The sequence below is a fragment of the Corvus cornix genome, chromosome 2 (genome assembly GCF_000738735.6).
Source record: "Corvus cornix cornix isolate S_Up_H32 chromosome 2, ASM73873v5, whole genome shotgun sequence".
NCBI lineage: Eukaryota > Metazoa > Chordata > Aves > Passeriformes > Corvidae > Corvus > Corvus cornix.
The window spans coordinates 13,669,450-13,697,167 of NC_046333.1; the positions used below are offsets into that span (position 1 = coordinate 13,669,450).

At 37.6% G+C, this 27,718-nt stretch overlaps 1 protein-coding gene across 18 annotated transcripts in view; it reads left to right on the forward strand.

The window, feature by feature from the left end:
• The window catches only part of PARD3 (par-3 family cell polarity regulator), a 451,552-nt gene that overhangs the window by 419,486 nt on the left and 4,348 nt on the right, over window positions 1-27,718 (forward strand). For all 18 annotated transcript variants that reach the window (XM_039570203.1, XM_039570253.1, XM_039570220.1 and 15 more), the window contains 2 exons: window positions 17,023-17,143; window positions 26,399-26,526. In XM_039570203.1, the coding sequence (XP_039426137.1) occupies window positions 17,023-17,143; window positions 26,399-26,526 (249 nt within the window). The remainder of the gene's footprint in view (window positions 1-17,022; window positions 17,144-26,398; window positions 26,527-27,718) is intronic.

Sequence of the window (27,718 nt, forward strand, 5' to 3'; positions counted from 1 at the left end):
CTGAGATAAGGACTGGGAGAAACACTTCAAGGGTGAAACAGGCTCAACTTAAGTTGTGAAGTGAATTTATTACTAACAGAATCAGAGGAGGATAATGAGAAGTAAAATAAGCCCTTAGAACACCTTCCCCTACCCAGCCCCTCCCTTCTTCCCACCGACAGTGCAGGGACATGGGCATGGGCGTTTGTGGTCAGCTCATCACCGAGATTTCCTTCCGCTGCTCTGGGAGAGGACTCTTGCCCTGTGAGGCCGTGGGGTCCCTCCCATGGGAGACAGTTCTCCTGAACTTCCCTGGCGTGGGTCCCCTCTCAGGAGCAGCAGCCCCACCGCCCCTGCTGCAGCCTGAGCCCCTCCCACGGGCACACAGCCCTCCCAGAGCTGCTGTGTTGGGGCTCTCTCTTCCCACGGGGTGCAGTGCTCCAAGGGCAGGCTGCTCCCGCCTGGAAGCAGGGCCCTCTCTCTCCACCGGGTCTCCCACTGGATCACAGCCTCCTCCAGGCATCCACTCACTCTGGCATGGGCACCTTCCCCACAGGCTGTGGGTGGATCTCTGCATCCCCTATGGACCCATGGGCTGCAGGGGCACAGCTGCTGCACCATGGTCTGCACCACGGCCTGCAGAGGAGTCTTGGCTCTGGCACCTGGAGCACTTCCTCCCCCTTCTTCTTCACTGACATTGCTGTTGCCATGTTGTGTCCCTCACATGTTCTCACCTCCTCCTCTTCTCTGACCAGAATCCAAAATCTTGTGACTTTGTTTCGATTTTCTTCCTAAATATGTCATCACAGAGGCGTTACCAACCTCTCTCATTGGCCTGGTTTTGGCCAGCAGCATGCCCATCTTCAGAGCCATCTGCCATTGGCTCTGCTGGACATGGCAGGAAAGCTTCCAGCAGCTTCCTGACAGGAGCCGTCTTTGTGGCCCCCCTGTTACCTAAAACCAGGCCGTGCCAAACCAGTACAGATACTTTTTTAGATTTGTCTTCTAGCTTACCCTGTTTTCCTTAAGGCTGCCTGAGGATCTAAATGCTTCTTGTGTTGATACACAGCGAGTGCAGGAGACCCTAGGGACCAATTTCCATTGAAAAAGACAGACTCCTGCCTTTTCCTCTGCCCCACATCGTGTGTCCCTGACCGTAGTAGAGCTCACAGAAGGATCTGGGCACTGATCTTCCTGAAAGCAAATCCTGTTTAAGAAAAGAATAGAAAAGAAAGAAGAAATAAAATGATTTTTCATTCAGCTCCTTGGTTTGGATAACTGTAATTTCACAAGTTCTTTGTGGCTCAAAGGTTGGGACAGAAATATTCTGCTCGGAGAGCAGAACTTCAGCATCAGTTCAAAGAAAGTGTGAAACACACTGCAGTTGTCTTAGACAGTTTTGAGAATCTTAGCCTAAAAAAGTGATGGTTATTTTATAGCAATAATCTCCCTGTCACTTAATTTAATCCTTAATTTAAAATAAACCAACATGTCTGTACCCCCACACATAATGAAACTCTGATTTTTCTTCAGGACTGTCTTTTGAAAAACTCCATTTAGTCTAACCACTTAGTCCATCAGCTGGAAGATTATCATCTCAATTACTCATGTATCCTTGTCCAAGATCTAATATTTCTCAAGCTTCCAATATACTACAAAAATGTATCAAATACCATTAGTTGGGAACACTGCTCCATAATGCTCAGTTCCCATTGCTAGTGTTGCTGATCAATATCCTTAAAACCACAATCCTTAGCTTAAGTTAAATATAATTGTCCTATAGGAAAGATAGAAAGGAAGGAAAAGTATCCTGGAAGCTATTGGAAGGCAGCTACAGCTAGCTGGGAGCAGATGATGAGGGGAAATGATGCTAGATGAACACAGCTTGTTCCATGAGTTCATACTTTATGGTTCCAGAAATAAATATACTTATCCCAAACATCATGTATATGGTTTTACTTTTGGATCTTTTTTTAAGCAATCTCATGGCAACATTATTGCCTCCTTTATCCTTTGTGTGGAAAAAAATTAAGCCCACCTAAAGGAACCAGGGCTAGGCTGTATCTATTCCTGCAGGAGAAGCCAAATTAAGCACAAGAGGTGTCTATGAATAAAATGACGTGGCATGAAAAAGTTCCTCCTCAGAAAAGGAAAATTTCACATGATTATAAGCATACATTTATGTTAATTAAGGACACTTCTAGGGTTGGAAGGCTTGAGAAATTGATATTACTGTACAGAATATATATGATCACTCTTAAGTATGTTGTGCCTGTAACTGCATATTACTATATGCTCCACACTATACTTAGCAAGTCTGTCTGTCAGAAAGCTCTAATTGCTTTATGTGTGAGAACATTAAGCTGCAATAAATTTATATACACAGCTGTTCCATTACTGTGGAACAAGTTTTATCTCCTAATAAATTGATGTTTCTTTTTAGTGTCAACTCAAACCAAAATTTACACCCGAGAAGGTGAACCTTAACATCACATAATTAGTTCAGTGACACCAGTGGTAATAGAGGGTATACACTGTACATCTCTTAAACATATTGATGGAAAAAAGTTTTGACTTCTATTAATTGTTTCTTGAAAGCTTAATTGTGACTAAGAGCAGCTTTAATTGGAAAAGGAAAAAGAATCACGACCTTTAAACATACACTGCAAATAGCATGTCTGCATTTACAAGGAGTTGCACCATAATGGAAAAAAACGAAAAGTCTTTTTTAAGATAGGGCAGGGGGGAAAAAAAGGCATTGTGGCTCTGTGTGGAGTCACATTTAGGTTAATGGAACAGAAGCTTAGACTGCCCTGGACTTTTGATTAATATTTAATTAATCTTCTGTAGAAGACTCTGATTTGAATTAAACTGGGTACTAATAAAGGAACCAATTCACCAAAGAGTTCACATAAATTTGACCTGCCATTATGAGAATTTAAATTAAAATGGCCAAAGTTTTGTTTTCTGCTCATTTTATGCCTGGTCTACATCAAGTACAAGTAATTTACTAGGAGTGATGAAACTGGAAAAATGCAACCTGAATTGGTCACTAGTAATAGAGGCATAACTGCAATATAACATGCCATTTGGTTTGTTTTAAATAAGTACCATGAGCTAAAGAGTTGCACTGTTCTCTCAATACCAGCTTTTACAGCCCTGCAAAAGAAGCATTTAGCTGTACTCAACAAAGGGAAATATCATTTGATTAAAAAAATGCCCAGAATGGTTTCTGGGAGTTGCTTATACTTCTACATTTTCTCTTAATCAGAGTGGCAGTAAAAATGATGCAAATGAAGTCAATTCCCCAGGTGCTGTGACTTCCATGACCTCCCTTCCCATGTGTGTAGGGGTGCCTGGAGTAAGTATTGCCTACTGTGAATAGAGGGAGGGGTTGAACTGTCTCCTGAAGGATTCTCCTTTTTAACGATCATGATGGATTGTAAAAAGCATCTACTCAGCCTCAATATAGGAAAAGTGAGTTTGTAGTTACCTCACTCACAATTTTTTCTGCCAGCTCTTTTCATAGTCACGGTGATACCATCACCAGCTTGTGTGCTTAGCAGCTCCTGACCTAGTGAGCAACTTCAATGTGACCCTCTCCATTCGTTTGGATGATATCTAAATCCCACAGAATTTTTTCAAGTATCATTACTAAGGTGATTGTTCTCATTCAGGTACTCTGACTTTAGCAGCTTGCTCTAATATCTAATTCATCTGGTTTTATGTGTCTCCAGGGTAGTCCTGTATAGCTTGGCTCCTTTTGCAGTCAGTCAGTCAGTCACTGACCTGAGCCCTCACCACATGCCTTTTTTCTGGGGAAAAGGAACATTTCACAAATGTGTGTGTGCCTCCATTGTGCAAGACCAAATCTGTTCTTAAACTGTAAAATCTTTGGCTAAGGAGTGGTTGTAGGCAGTCTGTGTGGTGTCTGCTGCAGATAGGGTCCTGCTATTTGAGTAGTGCTTAATGATGCAGAAATCTGGCAAAAATAATAGTAAAAAAGTAAATAGCAAAAGTGCAGCAAAATCAGATCTTTGTGGGTCTTACTTACTAAGGATATTTATCATTCTTTCCTTACATAGCCTCTAATTCCTGGTTTTGGTTTCCCTGGAAAGCAAATTACTGTGTAGCTCAAATGGCAAAATTCATGGGAACTGAACTTAATCTGAGCAGCATAGAAATGTAAACTGCTCTCTGGAAGCCATGTCTTGCCTTAGTTCTTTTTGAAAATTCCAACAGATAATCATGGAGTTTCTCCTATCATTTGTATTGTAGAAGCAATTCGTAAAGGAGGCTGGTGCTCACAAGTGATGTGCAATGTCTGGTACTGCTTCCCTCTTTACAGGATCATGGCAGTCACACATGACAAAAAAAAATAGTGTGACCTGTTACAATATAACCCTTGAATTACAAAGTCAGTACTACACTATGAACTTATTTCAGAGATTAATCTTAAATACCAGTGCAATTTTGTGCTGATGTTTCATTAGTCTGTCACTTAACAGCTCATTGCATTAATAAGGCTCATTGTATTGAAAAATATTTTTTAAAAATTAATTGAAATTCTTATTTTTAAGATAAGAAGTTGTACTGAGCTTTAAAATCGAGGTAGAAAAAATGTGGTAGAAAAAATAGTTTAATAACTTCAAAAAATAAATATATTTGTTAAAATTAACATAGTCTTATATATGCGCCTCTCAGACATTTCAGCCTTCTAGGATTTTGGCTAGTGAAGAATGGTCAATGCCAGTAGAAACAAGTCTATAATTTGCATTAAATGGAACTGGCTGTGCAGTATTGCTTATGGTAATAGCTGCAGTTACTTGCTTGTAATATTTCATCTTGTCTTCTGAGAGCATGAAAGAGTGTTTTGTAGGTATGTATCACATTCTTCAGGTCAGCTAGGTTCATCGTTATGTAGGCTCACATTTCTGTAGCTTAATTTTCTTCTGCTGGCAGAAGTTCTCCTTTGCTGGAAATACCCAAAGGAAACTCCTAAAAAAGATGCAGAGAGCATTGGAATGTCAGGGTACAACTTAGCCTTCTGTCACTTCTTTAATAATTATACATTTTCTGGTGTTGTAACAATTAATTCCTTCTATTGGAGAGTGGCTATGTATGAACTACAGGTGGCCTGATTAGCCATTTCCCTGTAATATTAATTGTTGCAATCAGTTGTTTGAAAAATTCTGTTTTTATCTCAATGTGAGTCTGGCATCCCATCAATGCCTTCAGAGTCTTAATCCTGAAATAAGAGAGGAAGGAAGGAAAATATCTTAAATAATGAGTTGCAATGGCAATTTTTTTTGTTTTGGGGGTTTGTTCTTCATAGATATTTGTTTACTGTATAGATCAAATGCTTAGTGTGTCCTTTGACAAGTGCAGTCCATTAAATGCTTTATTCATGAGCTGGGATCAAGGGATTGTCTCAGTTCTAGCCTGCTCTCTGAAATAAGATAATACAAGCAATTTCTGTTAAGCATTATGGTTTAGGAGAGTGCGAGGAAAAGAAAATATTCTTTAATCTCTTTGATCAGATTTGAATGGCAGAAAAATCTATGCATTAATGCTTAAAATTAGAGATTTTATCAGCAATCATTTTAGTAAGTAGAACTTGAGCTGCTGTACTGAATAAATATACTTCTTAGTACATGTAATGGGTTGATTTCCCTGGAGTTGCTCTGTAATTCATTGTAGAGAAAGAATGAAGAAATAGTAAATAACAAAAAGAAGAAACTGAGTGATATAGCTGTAAGTGGACGTGTTCCAATTGGTATGATGTGTATCTTTCTGGCAGCCAGGGATAGTTTACCAGATCATTTCTATAGCAAATTGTTTCAGAATCAACCCCTGAATTTCATACTGGTAACAAGAAGCTTAGAGCTGAAAATTATTCATTATTTCTGGCCCCCTAAACCTTGGTGAGATCTTCACATGTCCATAAATTCTCAAAGCTCTGTTGGATTCAATGGGTTTAGACAGATTTGCACTAGTTAAAGCTCAAGCCCAGATATGCATTTTAGAGCTCTGTACAGGAACTGGCATTGCTGTTCTTCAGTTAGAATCACATATGTGGCAATTTCCATTTCAGTGAAGCTTGCGAATTAGAAATCTCACTTTTTTAATAGCGTTCAGGAAATATTTTCTGGTTTCTATACAGGGACCCATGAAGCGAGTGCACGTCAGACGCTCCAACGGCAGCAGAAGGTTCTGGTTTACAGCAGTGTTTTCGCTGCTGGGCCTCCTGCCTCAAGTGTCTGAAATAGAATTACAGTACAATTTATTACATTTATTATCATGCTGTAGAAGAAAAGGCATTTTCATGTTTTATGATCTGAGGCCCTGTACAGTGTGACTAATCTGTTATATTTTGGGATATCTGGCCAGTGCAAGTTTGAGCAGCAGTAATGTGTGCTACACAGTCATGTTTAACATTTGCAAAACTTTCTTTTTTAGCACTTGCCACTTGGACTGAAATCTTTCTGATTAAAGATGTCAGGAAAAAGCAGTATCTTAGAAATCCAACTAGGTAATGATGACAAAATAAAGTGATATCAGTTTGGATGTATTTTTTAACATGATGTCAAAACACATTGTCATCAAAATCCCCAGAGACACCATTATGGTGTCAAAATGAAACGTTATCAACCTAAGACTACAAGAATAACAAGGAGAAATAATATTACTGTAGCGTTGTAATGTACTGCCAATATCACACAAAATAAATTTGATGTACTAAGTGGAATTACTTATTATATATGTTTCATTTCTTCCTGTTAACTGAAAACCATATGGCAATTATGTTGCCCAAGAAAACCTTACAGCATTTGCGTAGCATTTGCTGAAGTAGTGTAAAAGTTGAGATACAAATTAGCCATACTGATGAGACCTTGATCACAAAAACTGTTGTGTTGCACTCCTTGGCTTATCTCAGGCATGACAATACACTATATGCTTAACAAACTTAAAATTTAGGGCTTTCTTTTTCATAAAAGAGAATTGCAAACAGTAGCATAGTGTACTCTGTACAGAGCCCTTAAAATTATACTGAAGTAAATGAGATCTGTTTATTGTATGAACTTTATATAGGGCTTTAAAAAAGGCTCTTGCCCATTGGTGGTTATATGAATACAAACGCAGAGAGGCTGAGCGACTTAGTTTATTCTAATGAGTTTTTCTGCCAAAAGATTAAAATGTTGGGTTATACTGCTATGCCAGTTGACCATCACCTCTACCAAGCATTCCTAGTACTAGATTTCTTAGGATGATTTGTTTTCCACCTACCTTGAGCACAGCTTAGCCATCTAGAGTGGATTCATCTGCCATAATATAGCTGTCTAAAACTGTCCTGAGCTCACCCCTCTACTCTTGTCAATGAAAAAAAGTCATGAGCTCTTGAGAGTAATAACTGCATCCAAAGACAAATACTGCAATTGCACTCTGGAATAACTTATTTCTCTGTATTTCACTTAGAAACGGTCTAGGTAAGTAGTTTGAACTACATACTTGCCTTTTAAATGATTACAGTTGGTTGCAAAAAATCGCACCTTGCCTTTTGGTATATTAATTCGCTTTTCTATAGCCTTTATCAGGCTAATTGTCTTGGCAAAATATTGAAGTGGTGTTACAAGTAAATGTCATGTTTTTTCTGCAGTAAGGCAAATACACACTTTTGGGTTTCTGAGATCTGCACTTGGATTGAGACTAAACAGCCCAATGGCAGGAAATATTAGAATTCAGGATTTCGAATCCAGTGTTTCAAAGCTAGCAAGACCCTCAGCAATTACTGGGCATCCTACACAATACACCTGAAAAAGAATTCCTGAGGAAAAGACTTTTTTAGCATTTCCAAGAGGAAAAGTAAGTGAAATAACTTGAAAATATCATAAGTAGTAAAAGTTGAGTTGCACCTAACTCACTGAATAACCAAGTGAATTTCTGGATAATAGGTAAGTGCTGTTTTTGTCTGTCCTTATCTGAAATTGATTTTTTTTTTAAATACAATTGCAATTTTACAGCAATTTCTAGTTTTAGAGTTAATCAAGACAGTGTGGTGGCAAACCATGATTAAAACATCTATTTACTAAAATCTTCATCTTTAAAGTACAATGCTGAAAGGACTTATCCAGAAATAATTTATTTTGCAAAATATAATACTGAGATTTGTTTCTACTCTCCATATGCATATAATATTTAATTTAAAAATCTTAATTAGTTTTTATGCTAATCAGTGTAAATCTTAGTGATAAACTTCATAAGAAGGCAACAGTCGGGTGAATTTAGGCATCAATTCAAGTAATGAATCTAGCTTTGATTTTATTTTTTTCTTGGTTGAGTCATCATGTGTGCACAGGCACTGAATGATGAAATGCTTAACAGTAAGTTCAGATTTGAAGTTTAATTTCGAGATTGCAAGTTATCTAATTTGAAAAATAAAACAATCATCCCACATTTTTCTGTGTTTTATATAGAATTTCTCTATATAATGATCTACTCCTGTCAAAGGGAGTCTCCTCAAGTTTCAGATTTTGGAGCCTGTGTCAAACTTTCACCTGGATTTGATATCCTTAGGCCAAGTCATTTTTGTTTGTTTGTTTGTTTTCAATGGAAAATGTCTCATTCTGCAGTTTGAAATTAGCCTATAGTTAGAGTAAGATATAATGTAAAATCAATCAAAATATTATTTGGAGATTTATAATGTAATAGCTCCTCTGTCAAAGTACAGACAGATAATTATACTATAACTATGTTAGAGGCTGGTAAGGACAGGGGAAGACACATGGACTTGGTGTAATGTATTACCTTTTTTAATGTTCAGGCATTTTAAAGAGATGTCTTAGTCCATAGATCAGTGTTTGTCTAGCAATGCATTGCTTGATACTGTAGTTTAATGAATACTTTAAAACAAGATGTCTTTTTCAGTAAGGGCAAGTGTTCACAACAGTCAAAACCATTCTGTTTTGTTTTGTTAGTTGCAACACCCTGGTACCTATTTACTAAGTGTTTTCTGTGATTAAAGGGAAATAAACAACATAAAATATTTTTTGGGTTTGCAGTATAACTTATGTCAATGCATTAAGCAAGATCTAAATAGTTCTAAAGTGAGGTTCTGCATTGAAACAGAGCTAAATTTCACCATTTACACGACATTTGTAAGTGGTGCATTATTTAAATAATCTCTTTTTTCCAAACTTTTTTTCAAATTTGTAAATTTGAAAAATTTGAATAATTTGAATAATTTGAATATCACTCTTGGTGCATCCTTTAAATCAAATGCTACAATCAGGATTTTTTTTCTGTTTTTTAATGCTGCTAGACTCCTCCCATGAAAAGACGCATGCTTTTTCTGCACTCCAGTGTTGGCTAGAGTTGGGCTCTGAGTCAGATTTTATAGTGTAAAGCCCAGTGTCCGCACAGAGCAGAAGCTGAGTTGTGTAAGGTGTGCTGGAGGGAGCTGCTCTGTACCTACGTCACAACATTCGCACCTCACAGGTGGTGCTGGCCACAGACAGATGTTCCTTTTTGCAAATCCTGCTGTGCTTTAACAAATGACCGTTCCCTAGCTTCTTGCTGCTGCCCCTCTACTGAAGGTTTCTGCCCCCACATCTCATTCAGAGAGCTCAGAGGGAGCTCTTCCTAAACAGCTTCTAGCAAAGCAGCTGGATTTGCTGAAATGGAAACAACAGCTGACATGGCCTGAAGCCTACTAGGGATCTTCTGGATGATCCCTTCTGCTGGCACAGGAATGGCCAGCTAGGTGTTGGAGGGGATTTCTTCTCTGTGGTCTTTGTTAAATGTTTTTGTATTACTGTGCCAGGCAACTCTCACATTGACATAGAATAGCCTGAGATGCCTAATTGTGGATGTTCATCAGACCTAACAGCACTGGAGCCATCAACTGTCTGTTCCAGTTAGGATAGGAATATTCTTAGGTCAGAGCCCATTTCTCCCCACCTGACTCTGAAGTAATTTTGTATTTCATCTAGAATCAAAACTGCAAATTTCTCCCTTGCTTGATCACTAGTATTTTTTTAATTTGCTTTTTTTAATGATCTATTAAATCTTTCCCTGTGTATTTCTGCTATTTCTCTAACATTCTCATTAGAAATTCACAGTGAGATGCCTAGTATTTTCTTTTAGGTTTTGTGGTATTCTCTTTTTTCTTTTCCTTTTTTTCCTTTTCTAACTCGGAAAATGCATTACCCTATGACAACGGCTGTAACAAGTTGTGTGTGGCTGAAAATTGGCTTGGCTTATATCTGCAAAATCCAACAGCTTTAAAGTAAGGCTTAGACTGTGTGATAACCCGGTAGCTGAGTATCTGTTTTCAGATGTTTATAGCAAGCTCCTAAAATTTCTGCTTTTCCTTTTAGTAGAAGAATTCCACTGAAAAGTAAGACTGGATTTCAGTCTCCGGTGTGCAGGCTCTGACAGGCTAATAAGCAAGAGTGATGGTGGCAATAAAAAGGGTCTTGGGTGCATTCTTCGTATTTCACTGGTTGTAAAATGATGGCCCTGCTACAGAAGGGCCACAGAAGGACTCAAAGTGAAATCTAGTCTGGAAAGTTTGAAGAGGCTGTTGTGGTGAAGTGACCTCCCCATGAGCTACACCACACTGTTTATGGCCATCACATCAGAAGCGAGTGCTGAATTTAGAGCATTTGAGGTTACCTTTTTAATCCAGAGAAGAGAGATGTACGTTACTAATTTTTAGTTATTTACTCTGTTGAAATTCTGTAAAATTATCATCTAAACACAGTGTCAAAATTTGGAAATTAGTTTTATTCACTGAAGAAAACGAGTGCATTAGGAGACTTACGTACTTCTACATGGTATTGCACTTGATGAACTTCCACTGTGAAGGTAAACTGGAATGACATTAAAATTCCCAATGAGCTGATTTCACATGCATACATATTGACATAAATCCTAAAGTTTAAATCCTGTTTTGATGGAATTACTATGCTGAAGTGTACACCACAGTGTAGGTATGTGTACAGGTAACATGAGATATCTTGCTTGTCACATTAAGCCAATCGCTGAATTTAACTGCCTTCAAAATCTGCAGACTTTAAAGGATATATAATGCTCTGTGTTCATTTAGCAAATATGAAATGGCAAGAGAGGATGATTTTTATAACCTTGTGAACAGTAGAATAAGCCAAAATTGGAAGAGATCTGGGGGAAAAAATATTTGGATAGAATGTATACCCTTCAGCATGCAAGAAGCTGCCCTTGTTAGAAACTAACTTTGCATGCATAATTAATTTGAGCTGCACATTTCATTTCTTACAACTAGAAGAGAAATTGAATTCAGGTGTTTGGTGAACATATGGGGGATTTACTGTGAATTTATGACCTGTGGTCTGAGTGCAAAAACCCAAGATACTAGCTGATAAAACTTAATGAAGCTTGTGCAGAGAAACTATTTTTATTTACAGTTTTGTAATTCATACATTTTTTGGTTTTTAACACCTCTTCCCTACCTTTTTATGCCTTATTTGCAATAAATTCTTTGACACTTGAGAAAAACAAAAGTAGTGTGGAATAAGGCTTTTTATGCCTCTTTCCATGTTACAACCACGCTATAAGTACATTTGTAGTCTAACAAATTTGATCTCTTGCTCAGCTAATTTTTTTCCCAGACTGTAGCAATTCTGTAAATAGCTCTTTGATACGGTACCGTCCATGGTTGCTCCTGTTTGTGTACCATGTCTCTGTGTGTAAATATCCATTGTGTTCATGAAAAACCTATTCCCTGGTGTCTCAGAAAAGGACCGTGTGTAGGGCACAATGGAAGGAGAGGAGCAGCCAAATCGATTACACTAACTTAAGCCTGAGGAGTGGCATTTAGATGTCAAAAAGTAAACCACAGAACAAAATGAGAGGAAAAGACCAACCTGCTCTGGCAAGCTGGTGGCAGGAGGGAGACTGTACAAACTGTGCTGCTCCTCAGCCCCCATCGCCCTGCGCTGTGTGGGCACAGTCATCTGTGCCACTGATGATTAGCAAATCTGCTTAAAGTGAACAAACCAGCAGACTGTGCATTGGGATGTGGTGGTAACTTTAAGGCTGGTAAAGGGCACACTTTCATTTTATTTTATGTCCATGGCTTTTTGAAATAACTTGACAGTTTCCTCTTATTCACCCTCAAGGGCCATCCGAAACAGACAAATCCATCTGCTTGAGGTTAGGTGCTGTGGTGAGAGGGTGCCCAAGTTCCAGTAAACGTAGCAGAAGCTTTTATATTAGATTATCATCACTCTGCTTTCTGTTGGGCTGTTTGATCCTGCTCAAGTGATGAAGAAAGGGGACAATTTTGTAGATGTTCCATTAGTCCTGTACTCTGGTGAGGATGTGTGCCACCAACCATGGCATGGCCACCAGAGCACGGACATTGTCAATCCTCAGTGTGATGGAAATAAACTCGTTGCCTGCTCTTCTCTGTGTGTAAACAGACGTAGATACAAATTCAGACCTTGGTTTTTAATATGACACAAATAATCTGTTCAAATGAAAAGGAATTTATATCATACAAGTGGGTGATAGTTGCTTGCCAGCTTGAAGCAGATAAGAACCCATCTGTGTTTTATTACTGCTATCCAGAGATCTAAGCAGCCGGTCAGGCCAGCGAGGCCCCAGCAGCTCAATTGTGTGATAGAAGATTTCAAGGTGTAAAGAACACTGTTTGTTTACCAACCTTTTGGTTACTCTAGTCAAGTTGCAACTGCCTGGTGGTGGTGTTAAGACCCTTTTCCATGCTTTTTCAGGCCAATAAATTTTTTTCTCAAAGCTTTAGTCATCCCTGTTCAGTGGCACATTGTATCTACTTTATCACACTGAAAATCTGACTTTTGAAAGGAATACAGCTCTGCACATCAGTGCATGACATCACACTGAGACATTGTTTAATGATCTGAGACTCGGATGGCCATTGCTGCAACTGCTTGTTTCTAGAAATATGTGACAGCCCTGGCCTATCTAAGCCTTGCTTACCGTTGCATTTTTAGTCTGTGCTGGTGGTGGTGTGTTTTGAAGCAGCACTCACAAAATAACTGATTGTGAAATTTGCCATCTGCAGATGGAAGGCAATGGGGTGCCAAGTAGAGCTGTGATACAGGAAAGCACAGATGCTTTGCAACCCAAGTAAACTTTGGCCCTAAAAGCCTTTCCTTGAATTTTATTTATTTTAAGAACATTTGATATTGAGAGCACTTTGATAGAAAGAACATCACTGGTTTCTGATGCTAGGAGGTGCTAATTGTCTTCTGTAAATTCACAGCCATCCTGTTAACTAGGCATAAGGGAAGGCTGTCTGGGCAAGCTGTGGTTACTGTAGAGAGTTGTAATTCCAGTTTTGCTAAAAATTTTAAAGCTAGCATAGGTCAAATCTTCAACAGACTTTGAATGGATTTCAAGTTAAACTCCTTCCTTCCTGCTAATAGGCCTAAATTCTTTGAGGTGGATCTGCCTTCAGGTTTTCAGTGCATTTGAATGAAGGACTCAAACAAAACATGGCACATTTAATTGAACTTTTGAGGACTTGCACCATACACCCACAAATGGGAATTTAAGCAGCAAGAACATCTGCAGCCTGCATCCTAGTAGTGTGTTGATATGACCCTGCCTCTCTTGGGTCAATTCATCGGATAACTCAAAATTCATTTTGCTTTAGACTGGCTGAGGACACTTCACACTGGATATAAGCTGTTTAGCTCTGTCCCAAGGGACAGATGTGACTTACATAAAGATTTGTAGATAAAACAGAACATCTTGGGACCTAAAAATGAATAAAATTAGGTTTGCACTGTTGACTCCAAAATTTTATTGGTGACAGTTTTCTCTTGTGATTATGATTTTTGCATTTCCCTCCTTCTGGAAGTACTAATTGGGAGTTGAATGAGATACTAAGTGGGTGTACCAAGTGTTCCCTGAGTGCAGAGGGAGTGCAGTGGGAGACATAAAAACCACCAAAAAAAGCACCAATGATAAGATTAACTGGATGAAGAGAGGCATGAAAAGAAAGAGGTGACAGCATGGCAGGACAGGACAGAGATGTGCAAGCCCTCAGGTGAGAAGATTAAGGCAGCTATAATTTAACCTAGAGAATCAGAACAAGGTTGAAATGAAAATGGAAGCCAAAGGAGGCCAATCTAAGATATAGTCTAAGCCCTCAAATGATCTTTTAAGAAATGTGTCTTAGTGCCTCCTTTGCTGTCTGTCTTTTCCTCTTCTAAATAAAAATATTTAATTTTTGTTATTATTATAAACCCACTGTCTTGATCTTGCTTTCTGTTTCTTAGAGACTTTTTGAGCACAAAAGAAATTTGAGTAGATACAGAAATGCCTTTCTCTAATTTTGCTCTTTCTTTTCTGTGAAATAGTCCTTTTTATAATTCACTTCTTTTGCAGTTTTCTAAATTTGGGTCATGTCCTTTGCTTTTCAGACAAAATAGAAATATTGTTAAAAGATTTATCTTCTCTGCCATTATGAAACCTTTAGTAAGTTTGAATAACTTTTCTTAAATCAGCTTGACTTCTTTTTTTTTTTTTTTTTTTTTTTTGGTGTGTGTTTTTTCTTGGGATTTTCTTTGGCATTAAAATTAGGTCTGGAAACAAGTTGACCATAAATCCCAGGATCCTCCTTGTCCTTTGTTATTCCTCTCTGCAGTGTAGAGAGTGTCAAGTTCATGCATTTGCTATTTGGGAAAAGACACATTTTGGCTTTATGGCATGGGCACTATGCATTTTCTTGGTATTCCTCTGATAATGTAATTGTTTTAATGAATAACTATCACAAAATGTGCAGAAGCCCTCAGATCTGTAATAACCCTTCCAGCAGCCCATTTTTGGGGCTGGTATAGTGTATCCTGTATAATGCACAAGGTTTAGTGCAGTACTTTTGTGGTTTACCTTCTGATTGCCATTGGATAAACTGCTTCAGTGTCACTTTTGCACTGTGATGCCTTAGAGCGTGAAACAACCTTGATTATGGAACACTGATTATTTGCCCATCATCTTGAGTACTGCAAGGTATCTATGGGTGGCACTTTTCTAGCAATTTTTGCACAGAAGTTAAATGACTTTTGTCTTTCCAACGTATATTCTTATACCTGAAATACTAATATTTACTATACTTTTGCAATTTATCATGCAGAAAACACTTGTCTGTGTAGAAAGCAGTGGACTACTTGTTTGTTGGATTAACAATACCAGTTTAAAAAATCAACAGACCATTTAAAAATATTTTGTATGTCTTGTATTGGATTGTGATGAATCCCTTTAAAATGTGAAGTGTATAGCAATGCATGGGAAAAAAACAAGTGGTTATATAGTAAAGCTGGGCAGAATTTGACAATAAGGAATAAATTTACATAAAATAAAACTGCAAATGGAGATAAGCTGTTTCACAAAATGAAGTCGAATTAAGGAAATAAAATTAGCAACACACCTACAATGAAGTGGAAATTTTGAAAATACCAGTGTTTCCACCTGTTCTAAATTAAGCTTTCTTTTAATTGTACTTTTCAAAAGGGTAATTTGCACATAGAAGTTGACTTACCCTACAAATAAAGCATTTCCTAAAGCTCCCATTTGGGTTAAAAAAAAACATGAAAGAAAACACTTCTCTAAATACCTTCCTTTTCTTTGCCTTTGGTTTCAAATAAATTTTAAAAAAATCGACCCAAACCACTTCAAAAATTAGTCTTTGCCAGAACCATACTAATTTTTCTGTCTGGCCAACCAAGCACTGATAAACATTATTTATTGGCACTGAAAAGAGTGGGAGGTAATGTCTCAAACATCTACAACATCCAATCCCCTGCACCTACCAGTCCCTAAAGACATGGAAAACAGTCACAAATGGACTGTAGAATTGTCTCTTTTCATACAAGAAAAGACACAGGATATAAATTCACTGTGTTTTATTGTACCCTGTGTCCAAGAAAAGAAATCTGTGGAATTGCTTTCCATTGTCTCTCTGCAGATTTCTCTTTTGAAACAAAGTAATAGCTGGCCATTCCTCATCAGCTCTTTTGAAATAAGCAACAAAATGCAGGGCACAAGAAATCCACAAGAAGAGATTAAAATGCTTCTGGTTAGTCTTGATATAACGTATTTGTTTGTCAGGTTTTCTGTGATTCCCACGTTAACATCTTTGAAAGAGTGGGGTTGTAGGGTCAGGTAGGAGCTGCACAGCTGGAAAAATGTCAACAAGATTGATAAATACCCACTTTCCCTCTGCCCCATGAAAAAAGCCATTCCTGCACATATTTCATTATGGTTTCATATACACCTGCACCATGGAGCATGGATTACCAGGCATTGTGGAAAAATTGATGGGTGGGTTTGAAGGATTGAAGGTTTTGGGTATGCTGGTTTGTATCAGTGCCTCTGGGACTGAGCCCTCCCCAGCCCACCAGTGTCTGTGGGGCCGAGTGAAGCCAGCTCTTGTCTGCTGCCTGGATCCATTCTGCCTATGGCCCTGTCAAATGGATGGCTTTTTATTGGCCCCCAAGCCTTTTAATGCTTTCAGACTGATCAATTTAAAAGACTTGTTAAAAACAGAAGTAAGGGATGACAGGTTCTTATTGATTGGGGAAAACCAAATTTTATATAGGTAGAGCCTTCAGACATTGTAATTAATTTGATGTGAATAAAGATCGGACAGTACTACGGTTTATTGATTGGGGGAAAGTATCTTTCTTGTTTATTTAGTAGCAGAGATCATTAGGACTTTTAATTCCCCTTTATGTTAGGTCTGACACTAGTATATCTATTCCTCTTCATTCTCTAGGAGTGACATATACTGAAAAGGTGCCAATAACTTATTAGAAATACCCTTATTTGTCTTGTCCGTGCAACATCTGAAGTTTCTTTATAAGACAAACAGCATTAATAATCTTAAGAAACCAAAAGCTCTTTGTACTAAATGCTTGTAAATTATTTTTGGGTCTGTAGTCCCACACTGCAGTTGCAGTCCCAGTCAAAGGTGGCAGTTCCCAAGCATATTGATCATTTTCATCCTTCCTCTTTTAGCAACAGATCAACCCCCAACAATCACGACCGGATACAGCGCCTGAGACAGGAGTTCCAGCAAGCAAAGCAAGACGAGGACGTGGAAGACAGGAGACGCACGTACAGTTTTGAGCAGCCGTGGGTAAGTGTGCAGGGCCTGTCAAATCTGGGAAGCTTGGCTGACTCCTGCTGTTCCTGGGCTGGTTGGGAGCAGACCAAAAAAGAGGCAGGGTCCTCTGCCTCCACGCTTCTGCCCTTGCTGTGATCCCCGTTTTTGGTTCATTGATGTTTGCTTTCATAGCTAAATTTCTTCAGCCATCTGTCATGTGTGCAGATAGCATTATTTGCTCTTTGTTTAGACCCTTGACTTTTTGAGTTACTGGTTGGATTTTTTGTCTCAAAGGCAGTATCTATTGATCTGAAATTTTCAAGGAAAACCAGAATAAAATACATACTAACAATAAATAATAGAAGATACAACCTTGTAAATGGTATTTTCTGAAGCATCACTGTGTTTAGTTATTTTCTTAAAAGGTAGAGGTAGGTCTTTTCACAGTAAAAGAGAGCCTGCTTTACAATAGTATCACTCTGACACTTTAGCTGAGACAGTTCTGTGTTGAGATATATGTCATAATTGATCTTTTAAATCCTGTTCAAACTGATCTAGCGATGTGATACAATTATTTAAATTCCTATGCTTATCTTGATTAACATAATTGAATGAATTAGTGCTGCTTTTTAATCAATTACATATCCTAAATTAGGATCCTTTAAATACGGGACAAAACCTGTAACTTTGTTGAAAATTCCATGATAAAGACATTGAACAACTTGCTTGTGTTCCAAAAAAGTGGGAACTGTATGATGACAACAGTAGAATCTCTCACAGCTTCCTCTGAAGCGGGTGAGGGTGATGAGTTATTGTTACTCAGCCTTGCCATGCACATGAGACTAAGGTGAGAATAGCCAAAGAGCCACATGTCTATGTATGAAGTTACTGAGAAAAACAGTATCAGGATATAGGCTTCTCTTTTCCTGTACTAGAAAACATCTAACTTTCTCTGAAATTGGATAAGTAATATAAACATAATTTTATTACCAGACTCTTTCAATTTGAGGTGTGGAAGATAATGTGATAGCTCGTCACAGGGATAGTTTACCCATTTGGGGTAGCTTGGGGCTGGGTGTAGTTGATACCTTCTGTTATCCATATCAGCTACTGTTAAGTTTCCAAATGAGAGATTTGAGCAACATTCTTGGGAAAACTGTGTATGAGAAGAGCTTGCACTCTTGAAGACTTGGGAACTTAACTACTGAAGGTCATGGGCCAAATTGTTGTGTATCTAAATGCCATAGCAACTTTAGGCAGTCAGCTTGGCTTTTATTATAGTTTCTTGTAATGTGTGAGAAGGGAATTATTTGGATGACAGACTGATTACCTTAGGAATGGAATAATTTCCTAAATTGTGGGTCAGAACACTGACCTTCCTATTTTCTCTTATTCAAACAAATGGTATCTCTCTGTTTACTCCCCTTCTACAGATCATGCAAATGAGCTCAAAGTGACTAATTCAGCTTAATGTATTAATATTAATTCTGAAGCTTATTGTTGCTTTTGTGAGAGCTGCTCTGTTGCTAAATACATAGGTGACCAAATGTTTTATTTTAGATAAGCACTTTAAAAAAAAGTTACCCAGAGTCTATTTGACTTAAAATTTTATTTTTCCATTGTGTACTCCAACCTTTCAAGATCACAATGCTTGGAAAAGATAAAGCAATGATCTCATCCATTTCAGCAGTTTACAGTCATTTCAGTATTAGAGAGCCGTAACCCTCTCTCTTCAGGAGTGTGTTGTACTACTTTAACATGTTAGTCTAAAATGATGGACTTTCTTAAGACAACCTCTCAAAACAGATCCAGATGTATTATTAAATACCAATGTCACAAAAAAAATTTGCAAAATTGGTTTATAATACACATGTAGGAAAATACTTAGATACATTCATCAGTGTCTTTTCAGTCTTCTCCATCTGTGAGCTGTTGGTTCCAAACCACAGCAGTGCAAAGTGCACCTGTACGTGGGCCATTGTTGAAAAGAGTGTTTTCATCTGAGGGAGATGGGTTGTGCAGACTATATAAACAAAAAGCTTTGCATACAGAGAAGCCTCTGAGCCACAAGACAGCAGCCAGCTCTGACCTGGTTTGAATAGAAAGAGAGGAAAAACCCGTCCTTAGAGAAGTGTGTACTACGAGGTGATAAGTAGTTTGCATTTCTCATTAACAAGCTGATGGGATGGTTGAGGATAGGGAACAAAGTGCTGATGTGATGTGGGACTCTCGGTTACTTTAAGGAAGTATAAATGAACATGAAGTTTGCAGTGTAAGTATGGATGCTGGTGGAAATCTGGCAGCTCTGAGGATATCCAGAGGAGCTCAATGCCTCAGAAACCCACTAATATATTATCAAAATGGTCCTGTAAACCTCACCAACTCCAATTCCTCCCCTATTATTAATGGCCTGTGACACAGGAGTCCGGTTACCTGTGACAGATACATTCAGTCTCCTCCCTGAGTTGGAGGCAGATCTCATTCTATGGAGCACTACATCATGCTGGCTCTGTGGGTACTTGTGGGTGCCTGGTCCATCCCTTTCTGCTGGTGCTCATCAGGTGAAGGTCGTTTCTCTGTCCATGAGCAATGCAACAGCGCTGGACTTTTTGACCCACTGTATTTGTCCTACCAGTAAACAAAGTACTTGAGTGCCTGTGAGTGTTCACACAGCATCAAGCAGCTTAACAGACACAAAATGTGATAGCGCTGGAATGAGATGACACTGTCTATTAAGCAGCATAACATTTCTGCTCAAGGCCATTTGAATGACATACTGTTAGGGTTTAAATAACTGCCTAAGTGTTGCAACATCAAGCCCACTCTAAAATTCACTAGTTCTGCAGCTGATTCGAAGCTTAATGGAAGAGATTTTTGCATTTGTTTATTTTAAGATGACTTTCTCAGGCTTCATAGCAGGTTTTTTTTTTCTTTCATATAGCACTTTTTATTGTACGTATTTCAAAAAGCAAGGTACAAGAGGCTTTCAGGGGCAGTACTACAGGCCTGATGTTGCATGGAAAAAAAAGATAAAAATAACATAAAATTTGATTAATCCATTTTAATCCTGCTGGTGTTAATTCCAGTCAAAGTTTGCAGAAATATGTATCTGGGCATGTAGAATTGCATGGTATGTCTGCTAATATTTAAGGCCCTTGCTGTTGCTATGACATTTTTATACCAATGAGGATTCTTCTGGGGCTGATTTTTCTGTTTGGTACCAAACTTGAGCCTCTGTTTTCTGTGCTTTTCTGGCTTGTGTTAGGTCTGCTGAGGTTTACCTTGTACCAGTCCCGGGCTTTGGGCGACTTTCGCTGTAATTTGTTCCATATCTTGTATTTTTGCCAAGTCACATCTTGAGTAACAGACACACCCCTCTGCTTCAACAACAAAATCACAGCTCTATAGCCCTAAATGCCATGGAAGTGAACAATCCAATTTAAAAAAAGAGCATTTTAAATCCATGGAAAACATTACAGCTGCTTGCCAGTCCTGCTTGTAGAAGCGCACCAGTGATCCAGAAAAGCCCACAAAGATTCTTGAGGGACAAAAGTTGGTGCTTTATTTCATCGTATTCAATACAATAGTTGGTGCTGAAAATGGGAAGTGGCAAATTCCATTCACAAATACATTCCTCTCCAGTCATCCTGGATCTATTTGAATGATGGGGAAAAAATTGGCATTGAGAGAGCAGCTGAGCAAACTGTACTTTAAATATTTAGGAGTCAAATAAAAAGACCGTTTATTTTCTAAAGATAACAGCTAACTGGGTCATAATATATACATTACCTGACTTGTCTGAGTGTAGCTTTAGTTGCATGCACAGATTTGTGAAAAGTAAATAATTACATGATTTTCATAAAGGAAAGACTTTAGGAGTCCTAATAATATATTTATACATGGCCTGATAAATAAAGGCTCAGAAAATTTGGGGACTATGCTTAAGTTTTTTCTGCTTTTTGTTGGTGTGTAGGTCTTGTCTCTATAGGAAAAAAAAAAATCTTTTTTGTCCGTTTAAAATACTTGTTTCTTATCCCTGTACTCAAGTCCTTGACCTTCTCAAAGCCATACTAAATTTTAAATAATCTAAAATTCTTTAGGAAAAACAAAAGTCTAATTTTGTTTGGTGTAACTTCAACCATAGCATATTAATATTACCTGAAAAAATCAGTAACAGACTTTATTCAATACAAACATTGTAAAGTTTATATCAGGCTGTAAAGTATGTAGAATTACTCAACACATTAATGAGAAAGAGAAGTAGTGGAGTAATTCTTTCTATTATTAATCCATTTCAAGCATCTATTTTAGGATACTTTATACAAGATATTAGGCAATATCTAATGGAGTATCGCAGTAGACAAAAACCCTAGAAGCTAAATTGCAGTTTCTCCTATCCCACAATCTGTTTCAGAGAGGAAACCAAAGTTATGCAGGGCAGTGTCTTCACAGGTAGTTTCTCTTTAACCATGTAGTTAATATCCCTTTTATCAAATTTGCAAAGGATTTAATAAAATACCAGCATTTTTTGCGAAGATATAGGCTCAAACTTTAATATTTTGTATTTTTAACCTTTTCTTACCCACTAGCTTTAATCTACTAATATATTTGAAGTTAAAAAATGAAGATATAAGATTTTAAAAAGAAATTAAGTTATTTTAGTTAGCAAACAAACATATTTATAGTTCACAGGCATACGGTGAACATAAATACCTCAAGCAGAATTTCAGGGCTTAGTGGTTTGTTTCTGACATACTGAAGATTTTCTTTCTGCTGCTCCTAAGACAAAACAGAAATCTTTGTTCCATACTGCTCAGTGTTCCTACACCACAGAAAGGTACAGAAAGGGATGGGTTTTTTCCTATTATATGTTGTTAGAGTTAATACATACACCTGTTGGCAATTTTTAAAAGACTTATTGCTATACGTTCTGTTCACCATAGCAACATAAACACAAAGATGGAAGTAAAAATAGTTTTCAAGGACATCTCCCAGAAACACTGAACGTTTTTTATCATTCTGAATTTTGATATACACAGTTACTGGATTGTCTGTCATCTGTGCCAAGTACATTTACACATAAAGCAGGCAAGGTCATTTAATCTTATCTATTTCTAATTAGTGCTGCACTATGAGAACCATGGACTTTGGGGGGGGGCCTTGTTCCTGCCAACTTCCCAGGTGAACTTGAAACTTCTTGGTCAAACACAGAGCTTTATCTGGAAAAAAAAAAATTAACACATTTATTTTATTATTAAATAATGGCCTTTTTTAATAACTGGGAAAATACTAAGGGAATTGCTCCTTTAGTAATTTCCCTGTTAACTATTTCTTTATTAACCCAAAATGTTCTGAGTAAGCACTTCTCCCAGCTTGTCCCTGTGGCTGTAGGCTGTCAGATAGGTATGTTACTGACGTTGGTAGATCTCCTATCACTTGAACTGGTTGGATCTCCCTGAAAAACCAGTGCCCTGGATAGCCCCCATGCTGTAAGTCAGCAGCAGCTTTGGTCTGTGCCATTCCTGAGGCATCCATGCTGCCGCCATGCAAAACTACCCTGTGTGGGTAGCTATGCCACTCTGTGGGGACAGAAGCTGTGTGGGCAGCCCCTGGGATAGGTAGGAAAAGAGAGGATGGACCTTTATCCCTAAAATATGTTGGCCTGGACTGCTGATAGTAGTCACTGCAATGTGAACCATGGGGGTACATTCTCTGTAACATGAAAAAATGTTGTTCGCATAAAGTGAGAACGTAGAAACTTTTAACTTTGCAGCCCTGGTTTTAAATTAATGCCTCTTTGAGTAGAGAGCCATGTAATTTCATCTATCTTAAAGCACAATTTTACATGCTGAATATTGTTTAACAATGCTGAATGCACTGTCATTGCCACTTAAATGTATTGTGGAAGACTTGAACATACATTTATTTGTATAACTCAGACTTGGTTGTTGTTGTGGCCTTGACCACATCCTAATTTAAAAGGTCAGTGCTTGCCATACATCTCATTGCAAGCGAGGCCAGAGTTCTTATCAATCTGTTCAGTGAGGACTGAGCTGTTGCCAGCTTTGTTGGATGATTTCAGGTTGTTATAATTGTACTTAGCCTTGTGTTGATATCAGTATTAAAATTACTGTGTTACGTGTGTTCCTTGTACACGTATTTTTGTTGCCATTGAAAGACCTGAAAATAATGCAACATTTTTTTTCTTAATTTTCTCCATTTTATGCTAACATAAATGGGCTAGGCATTTATATAGATGTGTGTTTAGGAATATATTTTATAAAAATATATGTGTATAAAAGCATACTATGAGAACTGAGACAAAATTACCTATTAGTTTTTGAAGACTAAAATTACTTATTATATAAATATTTTTTGTTTAGTTACTTCAGTCAACAGCACATTGAAAAGTTACATCACTGTATGGAGATTTGCATTTTACTGAGCAAGTTAAGGGTCCAAAATGGACTACATTAAGTCTTTTTATCATTGTAACCATATATCAAGGGCATTCACAATGGTATCACTGAGGTTTTGAATGCAAAAGTTGGAAAGAAAAGCCTTGTCATTAATAAGATGGTTGAATGTACCTGTCTGTGTGTATATATGTTATGTTATGGAATATGTGATTACATACAAAGAGAGTATTTTTATGTCTCATTGATGTATTTTTGGATACTTGAAATGAGATAATAGATTCAATTATATGAACAGCTTATGGTAGATGTGAACAACATTCAGACTAAATATGTGTCCTTTCCAGATTAATTAAGTATTGCAAATCCTCTTAGTTTAACAGGGCATACAGGTACTCATACCTTCAGTAAATCAGATAGTGGATTTGAGATGTTTGCCTTTAGACCCATCAAATTATAAATGCCGTCCATTAGATGAAATTCTTTGTGAACTGCCAGAGAATCCAGACCTGACTCCTCAGATCCTGTCATTCTGGGCATGCACTACAGCAGGCAGACAGGAGTGACAGCTCCTCCCTCTATTGAACCATTGGTTCCTCTGTGCATTAAAAAGAAATATCTCTGAAGTTACATTTTGATCTTAGTCCATTCATACTCCATTAGGACTTTCAGAGCCTCTGGCACTTTACTACAGGTTTTTGTGGTAACTTCATCTCTCCACATGTGTGTGTGCTTTCTAGATGATGCATTTTATTGTCTTGTATAAACCTAAACTGAGCAGCAGCTCAATCCTATCTCCACCTGTTTGGTGATTTAACCATTCTCTGTACTGTCACATTCCTTAATATTTACAGCCAACTGAAAAAAGTGAAACTGTTTTCAAATAAAGAGAAGCAATTCTGATTTCATGTCTTATCTGTGATAACTACTTTCTCACATATGACATAATGTAGCTGCAAGCTTTCCAATGTTGTTGAAGTGAAACCCATGAAATGAGGAGATTGGCTGTAAGATCTTAGTTTAAATGTTTTTATTCTTTATGGGGAAGTTGATATGGGAACTTTTGAGTTTCCCTCTGGTTTGCTGTAAGCTGCTTATAACCACACAGGAGAGAATTCACAAATAAACCTTGTGATTTTCAGGTAATCACTCCCTTCCATAAGCTGAGCCCTTCAGTAAAATACCAAATGTCAGAAGACTCTCAATAAAGTCAAGAAAGTTAGAAATGTTGACATATGCAATAACTGAAATGCTGCTCTGTATGTGTTGCCCTTATTCAATATAGTAGGAAATCTCTGTGGGGGTTGTTGGTTTGGACATACATATGTACAGCTTACTCATCTCTAAGAAAATTTCCCACAAGGCTGACACATGATTCTGTTTTCTCAATTTGTTGCTTCATCTCACCATTCCTAAAGCATTTTTCATTAGAAATGCTGTTTTACTGAGGTTTCTACAGAGTAAACCTATTCTGAAATAGACATTACTGTTGCATTCAGGATTCTCTTAAATAAGTTCGCTGTTACTCCTAGTCTGTGCTTTCACATTCTGATTCTTTCACCCAGTAATCTTCTAATGGGAAAATTGATCTGTTAAATTCTGAGCTGAGGCTGATGCTCTGTCTGAAGTGTATTCTCATTGACAACAAAGTTTCTAAAAGTTGTACACCTGTTTAAAACTTGTTTCTGGCTACCTGCAGGTACATGACTACAGTAAGACATTTATGTCACAAATGACAACTTTCTAGTTTCTAAAACTTGTCTTCAATGTGCAAAGGTTTTGAAAAGCCTTTTATCTTGCATATATTTGTGAGCCATTAGGATCTCTTTCTGCTGCAGAAATTATAATGGAAAAAAACAAGAGATGTTTGTTTTGAGGAAAAGCAGAGATAAAAAGGCAAAACATGCTTTTAAAAGCAAGTCTGAGACAAGCTCTTTCAGTTCCAAGCTCAGACAAGTGGTTATGCTCCCTAACTTCCCCATGATTAAACTTACATGTTTTGAATAGTACTGGTAATTTTAAGAAGGAAAAAAAATAATGCTCGGTTTCTTTGTAGGCAAAACCTTATTAGTAAAACAACAAGAAAAGCCCATAGCATTCTTTGATTTTTGTGACACTCTATTTTGCAAAATGAAATCACAAAATCTGAAGAAAGTAGTATGGTGAAATGAAAAGTGGTATCTCTACAAAAGTGAACTTTTCCTTGTTCCAAAGTTTGGATCCATCCATTCTGTCAGATCTTGACTAGTAATACTCTCTATTCCCAGAAAGACCATCCATTTTCACTTGCTCTTAGTATTGGCTTCAACGTTTCAAATTGTCACCTCATTAAGATCCTTCTCAGAGATACAGGAGTCCTCATTGTCCACAAGAGACTTGCTGAATTTATCTACTTGATCATATTGAACCAGAAGATGTTTTCCCTGTCTCTGGGCCTACAGCAAAATAGGATGGTTCCACTAAGGGAGAGCATCACTTGAGTGTATTGGTGATGTTCAAAGGAGCTGCTGTGCTCGTTCCCCCCTCAAATCCTCAGTGGAGTGTAGAACTTAGCATTACCATGGCTTGGCTAACTTAGAGAGTCTGAAAATCTGTTCCACTGACTTAATTTAAATTACAGCATTGCCAGAAAAGCATAACCCATTCTGGATGATTGTTTGCCTGATACATCTCAGAAATGGTGGGTCATAAACAGAATTTGTCACACAAGCCACTGTTACAGGTCAGAATTTAACCTAATTATTGTGAAAGAGCTACTTGAACTGCATGTTGAAACAAATATTGCTGTATTTGTACAAGAGCAACTTAAATGATGGCTCTTTTGTGGGTATTTTTCTGCTTTGTTTAAGACATTTTCAATTTTGTTTTGTAGCCAAACACCAAGACATACTCACAGAGTGGCAGGCACTCTGTTTCAGTAGAGGTCCAAATGCAGCGGCAGCGGCAAGAAGAGCGAGAGAGTTTCCAGCAAGCTCAGCGCCAGTACAGCTCCTTGCCCAGGTATGGGAACTGTCTGAAGCTGTTCCATGCATAGGAGCCTGGAGCTAATTCCATTTGTGGAGGAAAATGTCCTACTTAGTGCAGACACTTTTGTTCAGCATTGATATAAGGCAGAATGTATTCACTGTGGAAGAAGCATAGAATTTCTTAAGTGAGAGCATGTGGTAGCTGAGAATTGCTTCAGAGAATTGCTTCAGAGCTGATTTCAGGGGAATTTGATGACATTCAGCACCCAGCAGAATTGAAATATTAAAACAAATCTATTCTTTGTGGGACACATCCAGTTTAATTTTCTGCAATTATGAAAGTCTCCTGAGCATGACATGAGTTGTCCCCTTTTGACATGTCAGATGATTTTTTTTCTGTTGCCTAATTCTTTACTGGGTAGAAATTCTATCTTTGCGATGTTAATACAGGAGAAAAATTAAAAGGGAAAAAAGTTTCAAGACCTCCAGCAGAAAAATATGGAACTGAGAAAATTATCCAAGAAATCTTCAAGGGCTCTTCAAGTTTACATATATACCTTTTTTAATATATATATATATATATATATATAATACTGAAAATTAATACATTTTTTTGTGTAAACAAACCTATTTTTTTAAGTGGTAGGTTTTTTAAAGATTAGTTGTTTGGGCAAAATGTCTTTTACATGATATTTAGTTTTAAGAATTAATAGAAGTTTTGCCAGCTTGTGTTTCAAATTAACTCTCATAGTTAAGCATTATGCAAATAGTCTTTGCATTTTGAAATATCAGCAGCAATGGTTGAATGGAGAATAATTTACACTGGAGCTTGGTGTCAAATTGCTTTCCAATAAGGCTGTATTACTTTTCATGACTTGTGTGGAAATGGTGTGGAAAAAAAATTTGTTGTGACAAGATATGTTTTACTGGGAATATTATAACTCTTTTTTTGGAAACAAATATAAGCCTCATAGCAAAGTTATCTAACCATGAACTCTTATCTTAGCAACATCTTTGAAAATAAAACAGTTTCAGATTTTCAAATGCTTTTACACCTTTCAGTGTAGAATTTTTCTGTTAAGTTTGGAAGGTGGGAAAGAGAAATGTAAAGTTCCTGTGTTTTCTGAGATCGTTAGTTTCTCATCTTGCAAATCTTTATATCCTCTCTTCTTTTTATCTCTGCCTTCCTTTGTAATTGACCACACCTATTAATGTCATATTGTTTC